This window comes from Chenopodium album, chromosome 7 (genome assembly GCF_948465745.1).
Source record: "Chenopodium album chromosome 7, dcCheAlbu1.1, whole genome shotgun sequence".
NCBI lineage: Eukaryota > Viridiplantae > Streptophyta > Magnoliopsida > Caryophyllales > Amaranthaceae > Chenopodium > Chenopodium album.
Genome location: NC_137840.1, coordinates 42339142 through 42356286, shown reverse-complemented (window position 1 = coordinate 42356286; position 17145 = coordinate 42339142). Strand labels below are relative to the sequence as shown.

At 36.0% G+C, this 17145-nt stretch overlaps 2 protein-coding genes across 2 annotated transcripts; both read right to left on the bottom strand.

Moving 5' to 3' along the window:
• Positions 1-8803: 8803 nt before the first annotated feature.
• LOC145640203 (uncharacterized) lies at positions 8804-9157 on the bottom strand. Its single transcript, XM_081691505.1, has one exon. It carries the CDS (start codon positions 9155-9157, stop codon positions 8804-8806), a length of 354 nt encoding a protein of 117 aa, XP_081547631.1.
• An 18-nt stretch (positions 9158-9175) lies between these two features.
• LOC145640202 (uncharacterized) lies at positions 9176-11073 on the bottom strand. The gene is made up of 4 exons (XM_081691503.1): positions 10917-11073; positions 10590-10643; positions 9739-10380; positions 9176-9552 (listed from the first exon to the last, which is right to left on the bottom strand). The coding sequence occupies exons 1-4, from the start codon at positions 11071-11073 to the stop codon at positions 9176-9178; spliced, it is 1230 nt and encodes a 409-aa protein (XP_081547629.1).
• Between the last annotated feature and the right edge of the window lie 6072 nt (positions 11074-17145).

The following is a 17145-nucleotide window of genomic DNA, read 5'->3' as shown; positions in this document are numbered from 1 at the left end:
GGGGGCTGGATATCTTGGGTCGCTTTCATATAAAAAAAGGTGGCTGATAATCGCCATTTACTATTTTAGCAAATGGATCGAGGCCGAGGTACAGAATGTTGGGCTTCTAAGAAAGAGCATATTAAAAAGATGGAGGTTACGGAAATGCGCATGTTAAGGTGGATGTGTGGAAACACTTTAAGAGATAGAATCAGAAATGAGGTTATTCGCAAGAAAGTAGGTGTGGCGGGCATTGTAGATAAATTAAGGGAAAATCGTCTGCGTTGGTTTGGACATGTAAGACGGAGACCCGAGGGTGCACCGGTGCGAAGAGTGGAAGAGTGGGACCATGGAGGGATTAAACGAGGAAGAGGGAGACCAAAGATGACTTGGTTGGAAGGAGTGAGGAAGGATATGAAGTGCATGGATTTACGTGAGGATGAAGTTTTGGATCGTAAGGGATGGAGGAGAAAGATTTATGTTGATGACTACACGGAATAATCAAATTTGGTTCATGTTAGCCGACCCCACTTTTGGGATTAAGGCTTTGATTGATTGATTGATTGATTGGATCGAGGCCGAGGTAGCCTCGAACATTACAGAGAAAACTATTAGGAAGTTCATCTAGTAGAATATTATCACTCGCTTCGGAATCCTGAAGGTTTTTTTCTTTGATCATGGAAGACAATTTGATAACTTGTCGCTGAGGCGGTATACTAATCAGTTCAGATACAAATTGGCATACTCGGCATTATGTCATCCGCAAAGTAACGAACAAGCCGAACTTGCAAATAAGAAAATCCTCAATGCTCTTAGGAAGAGGGTTTAGGATAAAAAGTCCAAGTGGATTGAGGAACTCCTTGGAACCCTCTGGTCACTTTGGACGACTGAAAAAGAAGCTACAATGCATTCACCTTTTGAGCTAGTGTATGGGGCTGAAGCCGTTCTCCTAGTAGAAATCGGTTCATAGAGTGCACCAGTTCTCGGCTGAAAATGAACAACTCATGAAGGAGTCCCTCGACTTCCTAGACGAGGTTAGAAACTCAGCCCGAGATAGAATGGCTGCACACAAGGAAAGAATCAGCAAGTTCTATAACCAAAGAGTTCATGCGAGACCTCTCAAAATTGGAGACCTTATTCTTCGAAATGCTGCAGCCGTGCAGAGAAATCGCATCCGTGGGAAACTCTCAGCAATTTGGGAGGGACCTTATGAAATTTATGATGAAATTCACCCTAGAACATACCGACTTTGACAGTTGGATGGAATTGAGCTAAAAAATCACTAGAATGCTGATGTACTTAAGAAATATCGTGTGTAGACCCTTCGTGGCTGAACAATCAATGTAAGTGCATTTTCAATGATTAATGAAAAGGCCTAAGAGCCACCATTTCTACAAAATTTTGCAAGTTAAATTCTTTATTTTTTCTGTGTTTCTCGTTTTTAAATAAGGGTTCTCCCTCGGTACTGTCTGAAACATCGCTCCTTAGAGGCATTATGTTTAGGATTGACGTTGATCCAGCCTATGTGGTACCCATTTTTTTGACTAATTAAAATTAGAAGTCAAAATCCCACGTAAGTCGATAATTTGATTGAAAAAAATAAAAATTAGAGTCGCCACTCTATTTTTGCCCGAATGGAGACGGTCTTTTTGTTTATGATTGTTTTCAAATAGAAAACGACATTGACTCCATTAGATGAGGCACTATATAAGTATGGTCTTAGGAAAATCAGAGATCTAGGTACGGGGTATAAGTTAGGAAGATCGAACGTTTGGAACTCGTCTCTTCCTCTATTCTAACGAATAGGCTCTTACTAATACGTTGTTGATTGGTTATGATTATTCACATACTTTTCCTTAAACTAATGCATAAAAACATGAAAATTTCCACATTGTCAATCACACTCAAATGTAAAATAAAAGTGACGTAAGCCTTACGATATATGGTGGGTTTAGCATTAAAGTTACACTACGTACTGTTCATTTTGGGATTCGAATCCACTCCCGGATCAAAACCCTACATAGTTCTTACGAAATTCCATTTATACATTGTCGAAATTTCATACGAAGTTTCAAGAAAGTTTATATATATATATATATATATATATATATATATATATATATATATATATATATATATATATATATATATATATATATATATATATATATATATATATATATATATATATATATATACATTGAGCAATCTTGCTTTCAAAGTGGAGGTCAATTTATCAAGGTTGAGGAAGTCACTAGAATCAGCAACACCATAGGAGTTTCTTTGAGGAGAATGATTTTGTTTGTAAAATGCGTTTCAATTAACGACTTTATTTAGGGTTGACCAACTTCCAAAAAGAGATTGTGTGGGCTTATTTGAGTGTGCTAAAAAAGGAATTTTATTTGGTATGAATTGAGAATAATATGATGGAAAAGTGTTTAGATTGTATAAAATTGACTTACGCAGAATGGACATTCTATATGGCTTAAATCTAAATGATAGGTAGTATATGTTGAAAACCTTAATCATGTTAGATTAAGTAAGCGATCTATCAGAGATAATAAAACTTTAAAAGTATAATTCTCTGCGGCAAATAGATCATCTTATAACCTATCATGATTGAATATTCAACTTAACCCTCTTATTTAAATATAAGCCATAAAGCATAACTCGAAACATTTATTTTATAAATGAAATGATATAAGCATGCAAGACCATATTTTGCTTAATTAAAAGTTAGTTGTTTCTTTATTAAGAAATGCATAAGGAAATTTTGCTCTTCCAAAAGATGATGGAATTAAAAGTTAAACAAGATTTATTTAAAAATTATAAGACATTCTATTCCAAACTAAATGAATTATTTATAATGCTCCTTTCGTATAGCCATAGGATGAAGAAGACTTTTATTAAAAATAAATATAAAAAATGTGTTAGTCTTAAAGTGATACAAATGTGTCTCTTTTTTAAATTAATATCAATTTGAGGCATGAGTAATTTATAACTTCCTCAAATGACTTAAAAAAAAAAACCAGAGGTATACATGATAGGGTGACACAAATTATATAATAATGTTCATTCTATTTTTCCTTAAAAAGCTTAAGGGTTTAAAGTGTCTCTAATATTTCTGACACCATAACTCATGTTCTAACAGTCGGATTTTATTATATGATAGGTCTTTGGAAATGTCTACAAGTCTTATATAACATATGAAAAATTGGGATTCATCTAGCTGTTGAAAAGAAAGATAATGAATTTTCTTTAAAAACACTCCTGTTTGGGACGTTCATGGGGAATTGGGTGATAATGGTCAAAGTATTTCGAAATTGGCATGATCCTTTTATTGGTATGTAAAGGACAAGCATATAAATTCTCTTTAGAAAATTCTCCCTTTTTAGAAGTTATTTGATATGCCAAATAAAAAGAGTATGCTTGGTTGGGGAAAACAGCCTCAACTCAGTTTATCATTTTGATACCTTGTTTTGTAAAAATCATAAAAAATAGAGTATTTATCCTATGGGAACGTGTGACCCCAAATTACAAAGATTAAGGAATATTATTTCTAGATAGTCAATTCAAATTTTATTATTAAAAAAGGATATTGGTCGAAAATTGGCAAATAGACAGACCTGTAGTAAGAAATTTGTGGTGTTACTATGTATTCATGTCTGATTTTTTGTGGATTGGTTAAAATTTATTTTTATAAAATTCAAAGTCTCATACACCCCTTAATACATAAGCTTACTGTTAAAATTTAATTTCTTAATTTTATAATAAACAATGATTTTTTTTTACATAATAAAATAAAGTGGTCAAAAATGCTATCTTGCTAGAATTCCATCATTCATTCTTTGGAGCTTTCTTATGCATTTTGTACAATTATCATTGCTTCCATTTCATTCTCTACATAATGATGATACATACAAGAAAAAAAATCAAACAAACCATGTATACTCACTCTCAAACTCGCTCGCGGTCGGTCAAATTCTACTTGGTAGAAAAGTAAGTAAATGTATGTAAAAAACCGGCACGTATAGTGCCCTAGGAGGTTATGGAACACACAAAAGTAGAAAAGTAAGTAAATGTATGTAAAAATAATATGAAATCACAAATAAAAAGAAAGAAAATATTACCTTCGACTTTGAGTAGCTATGTTGAGGAGTTAGTAAGAGTAGCGTAATAGTGTCAAAACGTTTGAATTAAAAATAGGCCAAGTCTTTCTACAATATTTTTTTTATTTTTTTTTTTACGGAAAATAAAAAAATTTTGATTGGTTTTTTTTTTAGTCTAATAATATAATGCTGAAATAATTTATACTTCTTTTATGGTTTTTTTTTTCTTTAACTATTCTCTTCGATATTTTTTCTGTCCCTTTCGTGAAGAGTGGGGTGGTATATATATGGGAGCAAATGGGAGCTAAAATACAAAATACAAAGAATATGCTATTATACGAAATAAATACGTACGAATACAAGAGTTAGGTAGAAATTATAACCAAAAATCGTGAGGTAGAGGACAAATAGAATAGCCTACTACTTTATGTAAAACTTAATTACTATTGACTGAACAAAATACAATATTATTAATGACTAAAAAAAATTAAAAGTACTAATATAATTTGAATACAATGGTTAATTGGTACTACTTTCCTTTGAAGAGTGTACTTACTCTTCGTATATTAAACTTACCATAGCAAAATACGACTATTTTACACAACCCATTTATCAGAAAATAACAAGGAAAAAAAAAGTTGTTCGCCATTTATTGTGAATAGTCATATCACCTTACCGTTTGGGAAGAAATACGGCTCAGTGATACAACGTTTTGTCGTATCACACCATTTTCAGATTCTCGTTGCTAAATTACAACCATGGCTTACCATTTTATTTTTCTGTGGAGATTTGACATATCAAATGAGTGGTAATGGCAGAGGTATCTTTGCTTAGAGCCACTCTTTCACTGTCAAATATTGTCGTCATTGTAATAACTCGGAAGAGAAATAACATGCATACTTACACTCATTATTTCTGAGTGTATGAAACAGAGAAAAGATGACTCATGAAGGTATAGTGGTAATGGTGTTTTGGTGGGAAGTTGAAAGGAAGGAAATAGATCAAATAAATGAAGTAGTAGTACGGTCTTAACAAAAAATAGTGGATATTAACAAGTTGAATTAAGGGGTTAAACAAAGATAAAAAATATTAAATAAAAAAAACAAAAAAAAAAAATGCAAGTATGGGGGAGTAGTCGTATTACAATGCATGCAATGCAATGGAATTGGTTTGTATGCATGCATGAATGCGTGTTTTTTCCACTTACAAAAAATGGTAAATAAGTAAATTGTCTTTTGTGCTTTGAAAATATTAGAATAATAATAATAGCAATAGGATACATCAAATCAGTTAGTACTAAACTTTTATCCGGGGTTAGAAAGTGATACTTTAGAAATGATCACAGTTTTAAAAATGTACAGATTAAAGGGTCAAAATTTGATACTATTGACCAGGATATGTCAAACGACATGATTATTACATATGTCACTGGTAACAACATTGTTTTTATTTTATGTTATTTTTAAAAGATAAACTTACTACTATTATTAGACTAAACGATTACACAATTGGGATATGACAAAAATACGGATAATATTTATCCCTTATAAAAGGGAGATTTCCCTTATCCGGAATCACCCTTTACTCAAAAAACACACCCCTTGCCTTTTCCTTTTCGGTTTCCATGGCTCCCGACAACAAAACCATCAAGCTCCGTCTCCGTTCGACGAGCATTTTTTAGTGCTAAATTTATATTTAGCTTTGATTATGGCGTTAGTGGTGCTACTAATGGCGTTAATGATTTTCATAATCATGAATAAATGACGATTTGAAGTTTCCGACACGGAGTGTACAAGGTTCGAGTTATGCTACAAATTAGCCTCGTGTTTTGTTCGTAAATTAGGAGTACAAATTGTAAGGGTTTTGTATACTCCAAAATTATAAGTAAACACTACTTGAACTTGTCTCTTATTTCTAATTATTGCGGTTGTCGTTAGCAAAATTAAATTTTGTTATTATAATTATGAAATTACAAAAATTATTAGTTAATTGAATGTAAAAAAAATTATGGAAAATAGGGGATCAAAATTTGGTGTCTACAGAATGCCCCTCATTGATCGAGTTTGGAACAAACGATGATCAATGATTAGAAAAAGATAGTAAATTTTGATCCTTAAATAGAGTTTATAAAGAAACTAGAGTAAAGTAAAACAAAATGCTAATAATCATCGAGCATTTGCTTAAATATGGCGTGAGAATATTTGCGGTCAAATACGGCGTATCGATTGTGGTTAAAACTTAATCATCAATTATTTGCAGTTGAAAAACTGGCTTAAAAATTTTGAATAATTGATTAATAATCAGTTGTGGTTGAAAAACCGGCTTTGATAAATCTCAATTGCGGTTGAAAAACCGGCTTAAAAAGTCTTGGTCGATTAACCAATGATCAAGTGTGGTTGAAAAACCAGCTTTGGGAGTCTTGGTCACGGTTGAAAAACCAGCTTGAAAATTTGATCTATTGATCAGTCGTGGTTGAAAAACCAGGTTTGGAAACTTCAATAAAGAACTTAATCTTTCATTACTTACGGTAAAAAAAAAAACCGGCTTGAAAGATTCTATATAGGACGGAGATAATAAACAGCTTGAGGCATATCAAAGTGCAACCGTAAAATTGGCTAAAAAGACATTCGTAGGATTAATTTGATTCTGTTTGACTATCCTATTCATGTACAAAAAAGCAAGTTTCACGGGTACTTTAACCATGAGAATATGGAGTAAAAAAAAATCATTGATTGTTGTCATAACACATGCATGTAAGTAAAGTTTGCATGAAGAAAAATGGCATGTTGTGGTGGGACTAAATGCATGAAATCTTATAGGTGTTTCAATGTAAGGTGGGGTTTTTGCTTGCCTATATAAGACATGAGTTTGGGTGATCATAATCATCCACTTCTATTCTCCTTTGAAACAAGAATACTTAGTCTTTCTTGTTTTCCTTTCCTCCTTTTCCTCAAATTTTCTTTCAAAATTATGGATATAAAAGGAAAAGAATTTAACTACTTGAATGAAATCAATAAATTAGACTATAAAAACACTTTATTTTCCATGGGGGTAGAGGTTGCTTTAGGAGAGAAAAGTTATGCAAAAATCCTCTTTGATTCCCTTCTTCCTCTTCTCAAACTTCCACTTTGCTATGACCTTATTTATGCTTCTACTAAATACCGGGATGAGAAAAAGCATGTTTTTAGGTTTAAAGGTGGGGAGATGGTGCCAATGGTAGAAGAAATTGAAGGCCTCTTGGGTTTTTCCATGAGTGGACTATTGGTTACAACAAGAAAGTGAACTTCTACTAGTGGTTATTTACATGAGGTTTTAGGCATATCTTATCATGATGGTATAACTTTCCATCATGAATATTCCATCCTTATCAATTGTGTCTTTGAACCTTTTAAAGCAAAAGGTACCAGTCTTAAACTTGATATTTCATATGGCTCGGCACGAAGTCGAGCATGCTTGATTGCCCTCATGGGTCTTTTGTTGTTCGAGGAAGATCTTGGGTTGTGTCATAACAATGTAGCTAGCTATGTACTAAAAATGGTTTATGGGGGCCGATTAGGGCCATTGATATTGGGAGAATTGGTCCTTAGTCTTGATCATCAAAAGGAATATCCATACACCTTCATGAAGGGGAGCCCGTTGGTGCTTCACTTGTGGCCGATGGAGATGTTTAAGTTGGTGAAACCTTTGAATGAAATCAAGTACCATCCTAAGATTATCCTTAGTAGGGGTTGTTCACACTTATATCATAAGGTAAAGAAAAGTAATGCTTGGAGCTTTACCTTTGAAGGTGAAATCCAATGGGTAACCTCTCATTTGGGGATCAAAGAAGTCATATATAGTACTGCTAACAAGAGGGGTATAGTGCTTCCTAGTATCAACAAGATCACTTTTTATTATCCGTAGAGTTGTCTTCGACGGCTCGGGCATCGACAAACCTTCCTAAAGGATCTTCCCACTGATGAATGTACTACTCATTGGATAGATACCAACATGTTGAGGGATCTGTTCAATGTTTGGGAACGGGTTAAGAAAATTCCATTTCTCCTGGTCTTAAGAGATCCGACTATTGATGTTTATTATGAAGGGTGGCTTCTCAAAGATGTGGGTTCTTTTAAAAGGCCGAAGATAGAGGATGAACCCTCGATCAACAACTCGAAGAGGATTAAGGAAGAGAAATGATAAAGCCAAGAACAGAAAGATTCAAATGCCCCCCCCCTTTATTTTATTTATTTATTTTTTTTTTGCACTTGAACCTTTCACGTAATAAGTCCAGGGTTTTCTTAGCACTATGGGCATTTGAAGTGTCGAATTAGGATCGAATGTCATCTTATGTAACATTGTGTTTTTAAGGTTGGAATTTCTCATTGGAATGAAGTTTTTCTTTAATAGTCAACTCAATTGTTGCTCTAAACTTTGACATTTGTTACTTGAAATTTAAAGTTTATGATCACGAGATCATGATTTAGAATATTCCATTTTATGAGCCCAATCATGTATTTTAACCGTAAATGGAGGTCCAAAGTTTAGACAATGACATTAAAGCCTAAATATACAATCGATAAATCTAAAGGAGATGAGATTATAAAGATTATAATTCGTATGCAACCCTTAGAGTTGATCGAACGTCATACGTTGACAAGTAATTTCTCGTTTTATTGACCAAAGTACGTGCGAAGATCCTTTTTTTTTAACCCGTATTGACTTGGGTATGGATACTAAGCGTAATACTTTTTGAGCTGATCAAGATTGGTAAAGTGGAGGAAAGTATCACCATTCATATCGACTAACTGTACTGCCCCAGCAGGAGTAATATGTTTGACCAAGAATGGTCCTAACCAATTTGGTTTAAATTTGCCCTTAGAATCATGAAGAGGAGCGCGATTTTCTTTTAGCACCAAATCACCCTCCTGGATGTCTTTATCTCGAACTTTTTTGTTGAAGGCTCGAGCAATACGCCGTTGGTAAAGTTGGGTATTGTGAAGAGCCTGTAACCTTTGTTCATTTGCTAAGGCAAGTTCATCATTCCGAAGTTTGAGCCATTGATCTTGAGAAATTTCACTTTCATTCATGACCCGTAAGGATTGAATTTAGATTTCCATGGGAAGGATGGGCTCCATCCCATACACCAAGGAGTAAGGAGTAGTTCCTGTTGGGGTTCGAATAGAGATTTTATACCCCCAAAGAGCATACAGCAACTTGTCATGCCATTCCCTTGTTTTTTCAGTCATTTTTGCGATTATTGTCCGAATGGTCTTATTAGCTGCTTCAAATGCTCCATTGGTTTGAGGGCGATAAAGAGAAGATTGATGATATCTAACTTTATACTTTTCAAGAGTTTCTTTCAATTGCCCCTCGAATTGCGACCCATTGTCCGAAATCATTTCAAAAGGTACTCCATAGCGACAAATAATGTTGTTTATCACAAATTTTGAGACTTGTTTTGCACCTAACTTGGAAAATGATGCTGCTTCAATCCATTTTGAAAAATAATCAATCGCTATTAAAATGTATTGATGCCCATTTGAAGCTTTCGGATGAATTTGTCCAATGATGTCGATGCCCTAACTTGAGAATGGCCATGGTGAAGTTAGATTATGTAGTGAGACGGGTGGCATATGGTTGAGATTTGCAAAGATTTGACACTTCTTACATGTCCTTACAAAGTGTATGCAATCTGTCTCCAAGGTGGTCCAATAATACCCGGCTCGCAAAATCTTACAAGCCAACATTCGTCTGTTCATATGTGGTCCGCATTCTCCTCCATGGATTTCTCCCATGACCTTTCGGACTTGTTCACCATGTATACATAGTTGCAAGGTTCCATCAAAACCTTTATGATACAATTGATCTTTTGATATCACAAAGTGAGCGGCTAGCCTTCGAATTGCAAGTTGATCTTTTTTATGACTCCCTTCGGGATATTCCCGAGTGGCCAAGAAATTTTTTATGTTGCTATACCAAGCATCCTCTTCGTCTCGTATAGTTAATGATGCGATCATTTCTTCATCCATGATCACTGGGGAACTTTTTTCTTCTACAGTTACAGACCGAACTTTAACGTTATCTTCCCAGGTTAAATTTACTGCCAGATTTGTTAGCGCGTTAGTGAAACTATTTTGTTCTCGAGGGAGATGTTTGAAATCGATTTCCTCAAAGCAGGGGATAAGTTGTTTGAGATGGTCAGTATACATTTGCAACCTTTCATCTCGAACCCTCCACACTCTAATTGTCTGAGATATAATGAGGTTTGAATCATCATACACTATAAGATTTCTTGCCCTTGCTGCTAAGGCTGCCAAACACCGTAGATGTAAGCTTCATATTCAGCGGTGTTATTAGTTGTTGGAAAACTAAGTTTTATTGAAAAGGGAATATGAACTCCATGTGGATCAAAAAGTAACACACCTGCACCATTCCCCCTTCTATTAGATGATCAATCAAAGTACATCTTCCATTGTGATGTATTGATATTGAATAAATGTTCATCCGAAAAGTCATTACCGAATTCATCTCCTGATATAGGCCCATCAGCTAATGCTTCAGATATGGCTCTCCCTTTAACAGATTTTTGACTAACACATTGAATATCGAATTATGAGAGAATAGCATGCCATCTCGCAAATCTTTCACTCATAATAGGTTTCTCAAAGATATATTTAATAGGGTCTAATCTTGAGATAAGGAATGTTGTATGAGCTTGTAGATAATGTCGGAGCTTTTTTGTCGCGTAGATTAGAGCGATTCATGCCCTTTCTAAGGGAGTATATCTAGTCTCATATTCTAAGAACTTTTTGCTTAGATAATAAAAAGCAATTTCTTTCTTGGTACCTTCTTGATATTTTGCCAACAATCCACCCATGGCAGTTTCTGTCACTGTAAGGTACAAGAGCAAAGGATCCCCGGGCTTGGGTAGCATCAAAACTGGAGGATTAGAAAGATAATTTTTCATTGAATCAAATGAAGATTGACACTCATAATTCCACATTTTTGGAACATTTTTCCGAAGAAGTTTGAAGATTGGTTCACATCTAGTTGTAAGTTGTGATATGAACCTGCTGATGTACTAAATTCTTCCCAAAAAACCTCTTATTTCTTTTTCATTCTTTGGAGGAGGCAATTCCTTAATGGCCTTAACCTTATTTGAATCAACCTTGATTCCTTCTTGACTTACAATAAATCCTAGAAGTTTTCCGGAAGTTACCCCAAACACACATTTTTGGGGGGTTTAATCTTAAGTTGTATTTCCGTATTCTATCGAAGAAAGACTTCAATGCCGATATGTGTTCCATACGGTCATGGCTTTTAACAAAAATATCATCCACATACACTTCAACAGTGTCATGAATGAGGTCATGTAGGATGGTTGTTGCAGTACGTTGATAAGTAGCCCCAACATTTTTTAGTCCGAAGGGCATCGCTTGGTAGCAAAATGTCCCCCATGGGGTAATAAACGATGTTTTTGGTGTATCGTCCATCGCCATCAGTATTTTATTATAGCCTGAAAAACCATCCATGAATGAGAACATTGCATGTCCCGCAGTACTATCCACCAAGACATCTATGTGGGGCAGTGGGAAATAATCTTTTGGCGATGCTGCATTTAAATCTCTGAAGTCTATGCATACTCGAACCTTTCCTTCCTTTTTGGGAACTATCACCACATTATCCAACCATTCGGGGTGTTTAATTGGTCGAATGAATTTTGCATCAAGCTGCTTCTGGATCTCCTATTTGACCTTAAGACTGACTTCTGGCTTCACTCTTTGCAACTTTTGTTGTTTTGGCTTGTTGTCTGGATAGAGAGGAATACAGTGTTCAGCTATGTTACGGTCCACACCTGGCATATCGGCGTATGACCATGCAAACACATCTACATAGTCTTTAAGTAATGAAATGAATGCAACTTGTTCTTCAAGGGAGAGGGAAGATCCTAATTTAACCTCTCTTATGTCACCTTCTATGCCTATATCTATGACTATGAACTCTTCTATAGGTGTCCTGCATGATTTAGGCTCATTGAAAGATTCATTGTCAGATAACTCATGATAATCAACATTAATTTCTTGCATACAAACATGTTTAGATTCTACAAGAGCTTCAAAGTCTTCATGATCGGAAAAGTCAGATTGTGTGTGGAGGGAAAGTTGGCTGGATGAAGAACTATTCGTTTCATAGCCATCTGAGTGGGAGAAATGAATCTCATTCATCTTTGAAAAAAGTTTAAGGGAAGGGTCTTTTAGGTAGGGTTGGTTTTGAGTCTTTTCGGTTTTCATTTGGAGTTGAACATCACCCTCAACTGGTACTATGAGTGATAATGGATCTATGTCTTCAATATCTCCAAATTTTGTAGAAAATAAATTTCTCAGAACACCATGCTTCAAGTACTTTATCCAATCAATGTATTCCTTTTGTTTAGGCTTCTCGTAAAACCACTTTTCTACCACATCCTCGTCTCTAGCCTCAGTGAAGAAGATTTCCAGTCCAGGGAGTATTTTTTGTGAGGCGAAGTCATACCACGGCTCAGGGAATTCATGGTATGGCTCGGTATCATTTTGTAAAACGAACTGTCCATTGAGTGTTAAAGATGATCTTTTGTGAGTGTGAAAGTCGTGGCTAGGATCATATCCTAAACCATGGCGATTCATCTTGTTAATGATGGGGATAGGGTCCCTCCTTCCTTCATTGTTTCGACCTAAACCTTGACCAGGTATATAACCCATTTTCATTATTAATTGTAGACCCTTAGTAAATGGCTGGGACATCAAACCTTGGTTTTTTAGGATGGGATTTTCTAGTCGGCCTGAAAGGTTGGTTTATTGAGAGGGATTGGTCATATTTGTAAAGAGAAGGCTTCCAAATCAGACATCTGTTTATCCTGGGTGGTTACCTATACAAGGGGTATTAAAGTCAACCAAAGTTGGAAAGAAAAAATATGTATGAATCATGCAAATTCATATGCCAAATAAGAAATTTTTTTTTTTTAAAAAAAAAAAGGAAAGGTAAGAAATGCATATATATGAATTTTTTTGTTTGGAAAAAAAAAAAGTAAATGACGTTTTGATAAAGGAAAGAAAAGGTCAATAAGGGCCGTTGATTAAGGTGTTAGATTAGATGCTTCTTTACATACAAGGTACCCAAGATGTTAGAACTCGCTCATTGTTTGACATTCAGCCATGCTATTGAAACCATTTTGGTATGTAAACACGGAGATAGATTATGATTAATCAATAAGGGGAAGTGATCTGAGTTAACAAAAGGGTTTATAGGTGTTCATCTCTCATGTTATACCAACTTTGAAAAAATAAAATAATGGACAAAGATGTAGAACATGGGCCTGTATCCCTTTAATAATTTTCTTCGGCGGATGTCAAGAAACTCAACAATTTTCTTACGTGCTTGCGTATCTCCTTGTACCTTGTACGAGTCCGAATTCGGCATAATCTCTATTTTGTTTACAATACACATATGAAGTGGAATGTTGGTTTTGTGTCTAAGCAGCTGAACTCATGCCTGAGTTGCCTACGTTCCCCCAATGGCGTGGTGAGAAAAGAAAGTAATGAAGGGTATGGTGATTATAGGAGTTTCAGTGTTATAGTGTGCCATGGGGGATCAAGCTGCACGTAGTTCTTAGGGTAGTAAAAGGAGGCATTTTTGTGGATTTTTAATTTTTTTTGGGTTTTTTTTTTTTTTTTTTGTTGTTGTGGGTTTTTCTATTTTTTGGTTTTTTATGTTGTGGGTTTTTCTTTTTTTTTTGGTTTTTTGTGGGTTTTTCTATTTTTTTGGTTTTTTTTGGTCGGTTTTTCTATTTTTTGGTTTTTTTTGTGGGCTTTTCTAGAAGTTGCGTTTAAACGAGGTTGGCTAAGAATGAACGGAAGTCTGGATCATGATTATTTCTTTGTTAATGTCCTGAACCTTCGCTAGGTTCTTCATCATAACCATCCAGCTTCTTTTTATACAACCATCTAGCCCATGCTTTACATACTTAAGTACATGCTTTCTTGGTTTCGTTGTCGATCCGTCTTAGAAAGATATGTGGCTTCATGATTGATTGAATAGAAGCTACTTTTGTAGCGGATGTATCTTCTCCATCCGCAGTCACGGCAAATTCCTCATCTTTCATCCAAAAGGGTTCTTCATCACTGGATGATCCATCGGATTGTGGTGCTGCAGATAACCGTTCATTCACATTCATCCGTCCCATTTCTTCACTTAGAGGATCGTATGTCATGAGATTCATAGGGTCTTCTTCATCATTAGAAGTTGATAAGACATTAATGGATATTGACCTTTTACGACTCAAATGTGATATCTTGTTGATATGTTTGATGCGCAAGTGAAGAGCGTGACATCCATCGGTGTCGTGACCGTGAAGTTGGTGATAATGACAATATTTGTGGAGGTCTACTCCTATAGGGCTGGCTCCAGGTCGTCGAGGAAGTGGTTTAATAGCACTTTCATCAAGTAATCCTCGAAAGATTGCAGATTGAGATGACCATTGTTGCGATGAAAAACGTCGTACAAGATTGTGTCCAGTCCTAGGCCTTGTGTGGATTGGGTCGATTATCCTACGATCAATGAGGTCTTGGATAGAGCATCGAAGATCATAACATGAATCAGTCGTATGGCCAAACTAACTGCAATAACTACAGTATCTCTCCATATTTACTTCAGGTGGCGGGATTGCACATACGTATCCCTTTTTTCTTATTAGGCCTTGCCTGTGCAAACAACGATACACCGCACTTAGAGGATCATTAATTTCTGTAAATGATCTTCTGTTAGATGTTTCAGCACATGGATTGACCCTTGGTCTATGGTCTAATAATTTATATGTGTCGATATTGAACCCATGTTGTTCCATATGCCCAAGAATAATATTGTATCTCATTGTAACCATTTGACGGAAATAGAAATCATTAAGGTTCTTAAGCATGACGAGCATAAACTCTTTATCTGTGATATGATTTCGGAGCTTAGATCGTACAACAGAACATCGAGAGCAGAAGTGAGAGAAAGTTTCTTGATTTGTCTGTAGGGTTGTGACTAAGACCAATATCTGAGGGTCCATTTGACTAAAATTATAAGCCCAATTAACAAAAGCTTGTGATATCTCATTCCAAGTTGCTTCACCAATGCATTCAAAACTGTAATACCAAGATAACGTTGCGCCTTCCAAGCTACGATCAAATTGTGTAGGGAGGTGTTCTTCTGGGACATCCAAGGGAGCAAGGACATTAACGAACTTACAGAGATGGATCATTGGGTCACCTGTGCCATCAAATTTTTCTAACTTTGGTAGATCTTGATATCTTGGTTCATGTTTATAGCCCGAAAACAAAATTAATTTTTCTGGGCAAATTGGCACTCTAAACATTGGAACATCAAAATCTAAATCAAAGTCATCGCGTTCGACATTGCTATTTGCACGACTATCACTGCTAGTCCACGACTCTCCTTCTCGTTCTTGTTGCTCATTGTTAATTCTATCCACTGGGGTTCTAGGTTCTTCTTCTTTTCCTTGATACAGAGGTTCATCGCCTTCTTCTGGGATCACAATTGGGTCCTCTGGTTCTTCATTACTATCCTCATTAGATACCTCTATCCACCCACCACTTTGAATGCAAAAGACATTAAAACCATCCAAGCGACTCCCTTCTTCTTCATCTAGGTGTAGCACAGATTTCCCGATAGGTGAGATGTTCATGATATCTGGATCTCCAGGGATGGTTACCGCTCCTTGATCGGTCATTAATTTCACTTTTTGATGTAACATTGAGGCTACAGCCTTGTTTTCATGTAACCAAGGTCTTCCTAGCAAGAAGTTAAAGCATGCTTTGATGTCAATCACTGTGAAGTCTACTTTCCTAGCCATTGGGACATATTTTATAAGTAATTCAATGGAACCCAAAACTTCTCTGGTGGCGTTGTCATAGGCTCAAACCACTTGGCTTGATGGTGCCAAATCATCTTTTGAATGACCAAGCTTAGTAAGCACTCGATCGGGACATACATTGATTGCAGATCTGTTATCCACAAGAACTCTAGGTCTCGTCCATCCATTGCATCAAACAGTGATGTGTAATGAATTATTATGGTTTGAAACTTCAGGGAGATCTTCGTCCATGAACATGAGAGTACGGTCTACACCATGAATAAGGCCTACAATCTGTTCTGGAGTAATAGAGGGGTCAACCGAAGCTTCATTCAAATGCTTAAGGACCGCGCTTCGATGAGGTTGCGAGTGCATAAGCAACTTCCATATAGAAACATTAGCATTGACCTCCTTCATTCGCTTGATAGCATCATCTTCTATGCTGACGTCATCTACCATTAGTTCTTTCCCTTTTTCTTTTCTTTGTAAAGCATTTAATGGATTATCTTCTTCAAGGTAAGAGGGCTTGAAGTGTCGACCTGCTCGAGTTAAATGGGATACTTCCACTACTTCATCATCACTAAGGTCATCAAGGCATATAGGGTGCCTATAGTTGTTTGAAGTGGAGAAATAAGCTCTCGTGTTTCTTTCAACAATAGCCATTACAGATGCAGCATCTTCATCTTCCTCACGGTCCAATATAAATTATGCATTGTCGTAATCTATAGCCCCACACATCTTAGCAAAAGGATCCTTGCGGAGGGTATAGTCGTGACCCCTTATCTTGATGATTCTATGGGAAGCAAGTTCATTATCTAGACACCTGCCTATTTTAGTCACTGGTGCTTCACATTCACAAGATTCATTTCTGGTGATCAATTGGGTTGGGTCAAAATCATTTGTGTAGGTAGAGATGGCATTTATGGAGGTAGGGGGTTTGTGATTTGGAAGGGGGTTTTTTGTGATGCTAGGTTGCGTATTATTTGGTTTGTTGGCTAAGGTTCCAACAGAGAGCCTTCCACCATCTATCAAGTCTTGTAGTCGATGCTTGAATGCCGTACAACTTTCAATGTCGTGCCCGGCTCCTTGATGAAATTCACAATGTTTGTTTGGGTTGTACGTTGGTGGCGGGTTCCTTGGTGGAGGTCTTGGCTTCAAAGGTTGGAAGAGATTGGCCTTTTTTAG

Bases quoted from the DNA above. Each gene is read 5' to 3' on its own strand.
- LOC145640203 (XM_081691505.1), bottom strand. From the start codon at position 9,157: ATGAATGAAAGTGAAATTTCTCAAGATCAATGGCTCAAACTTCGGAAT.
- LOC145640202 (XM_081691503.1), bottom strand. From the start codon at position 11,073: ATGTGGAATTATGAGTGTCAATCTTCATTTGATTCAATGAAAAATTAT. The intron at 10,644-10,916 runs GTACCAAGAAAG...AATCTGTTAAAG, and splicing joins GTTGGCAAAATATCAAGAAG to GGAGAGCCATATCTGAAGCA. The intron at 9,553-9,738 runs GTAAGAAGTGTC...GGATTGAAGCAG, and splicing joins CATACACTTTGTAAGGACAT to CATCATTTTCCAAGTTAGGT.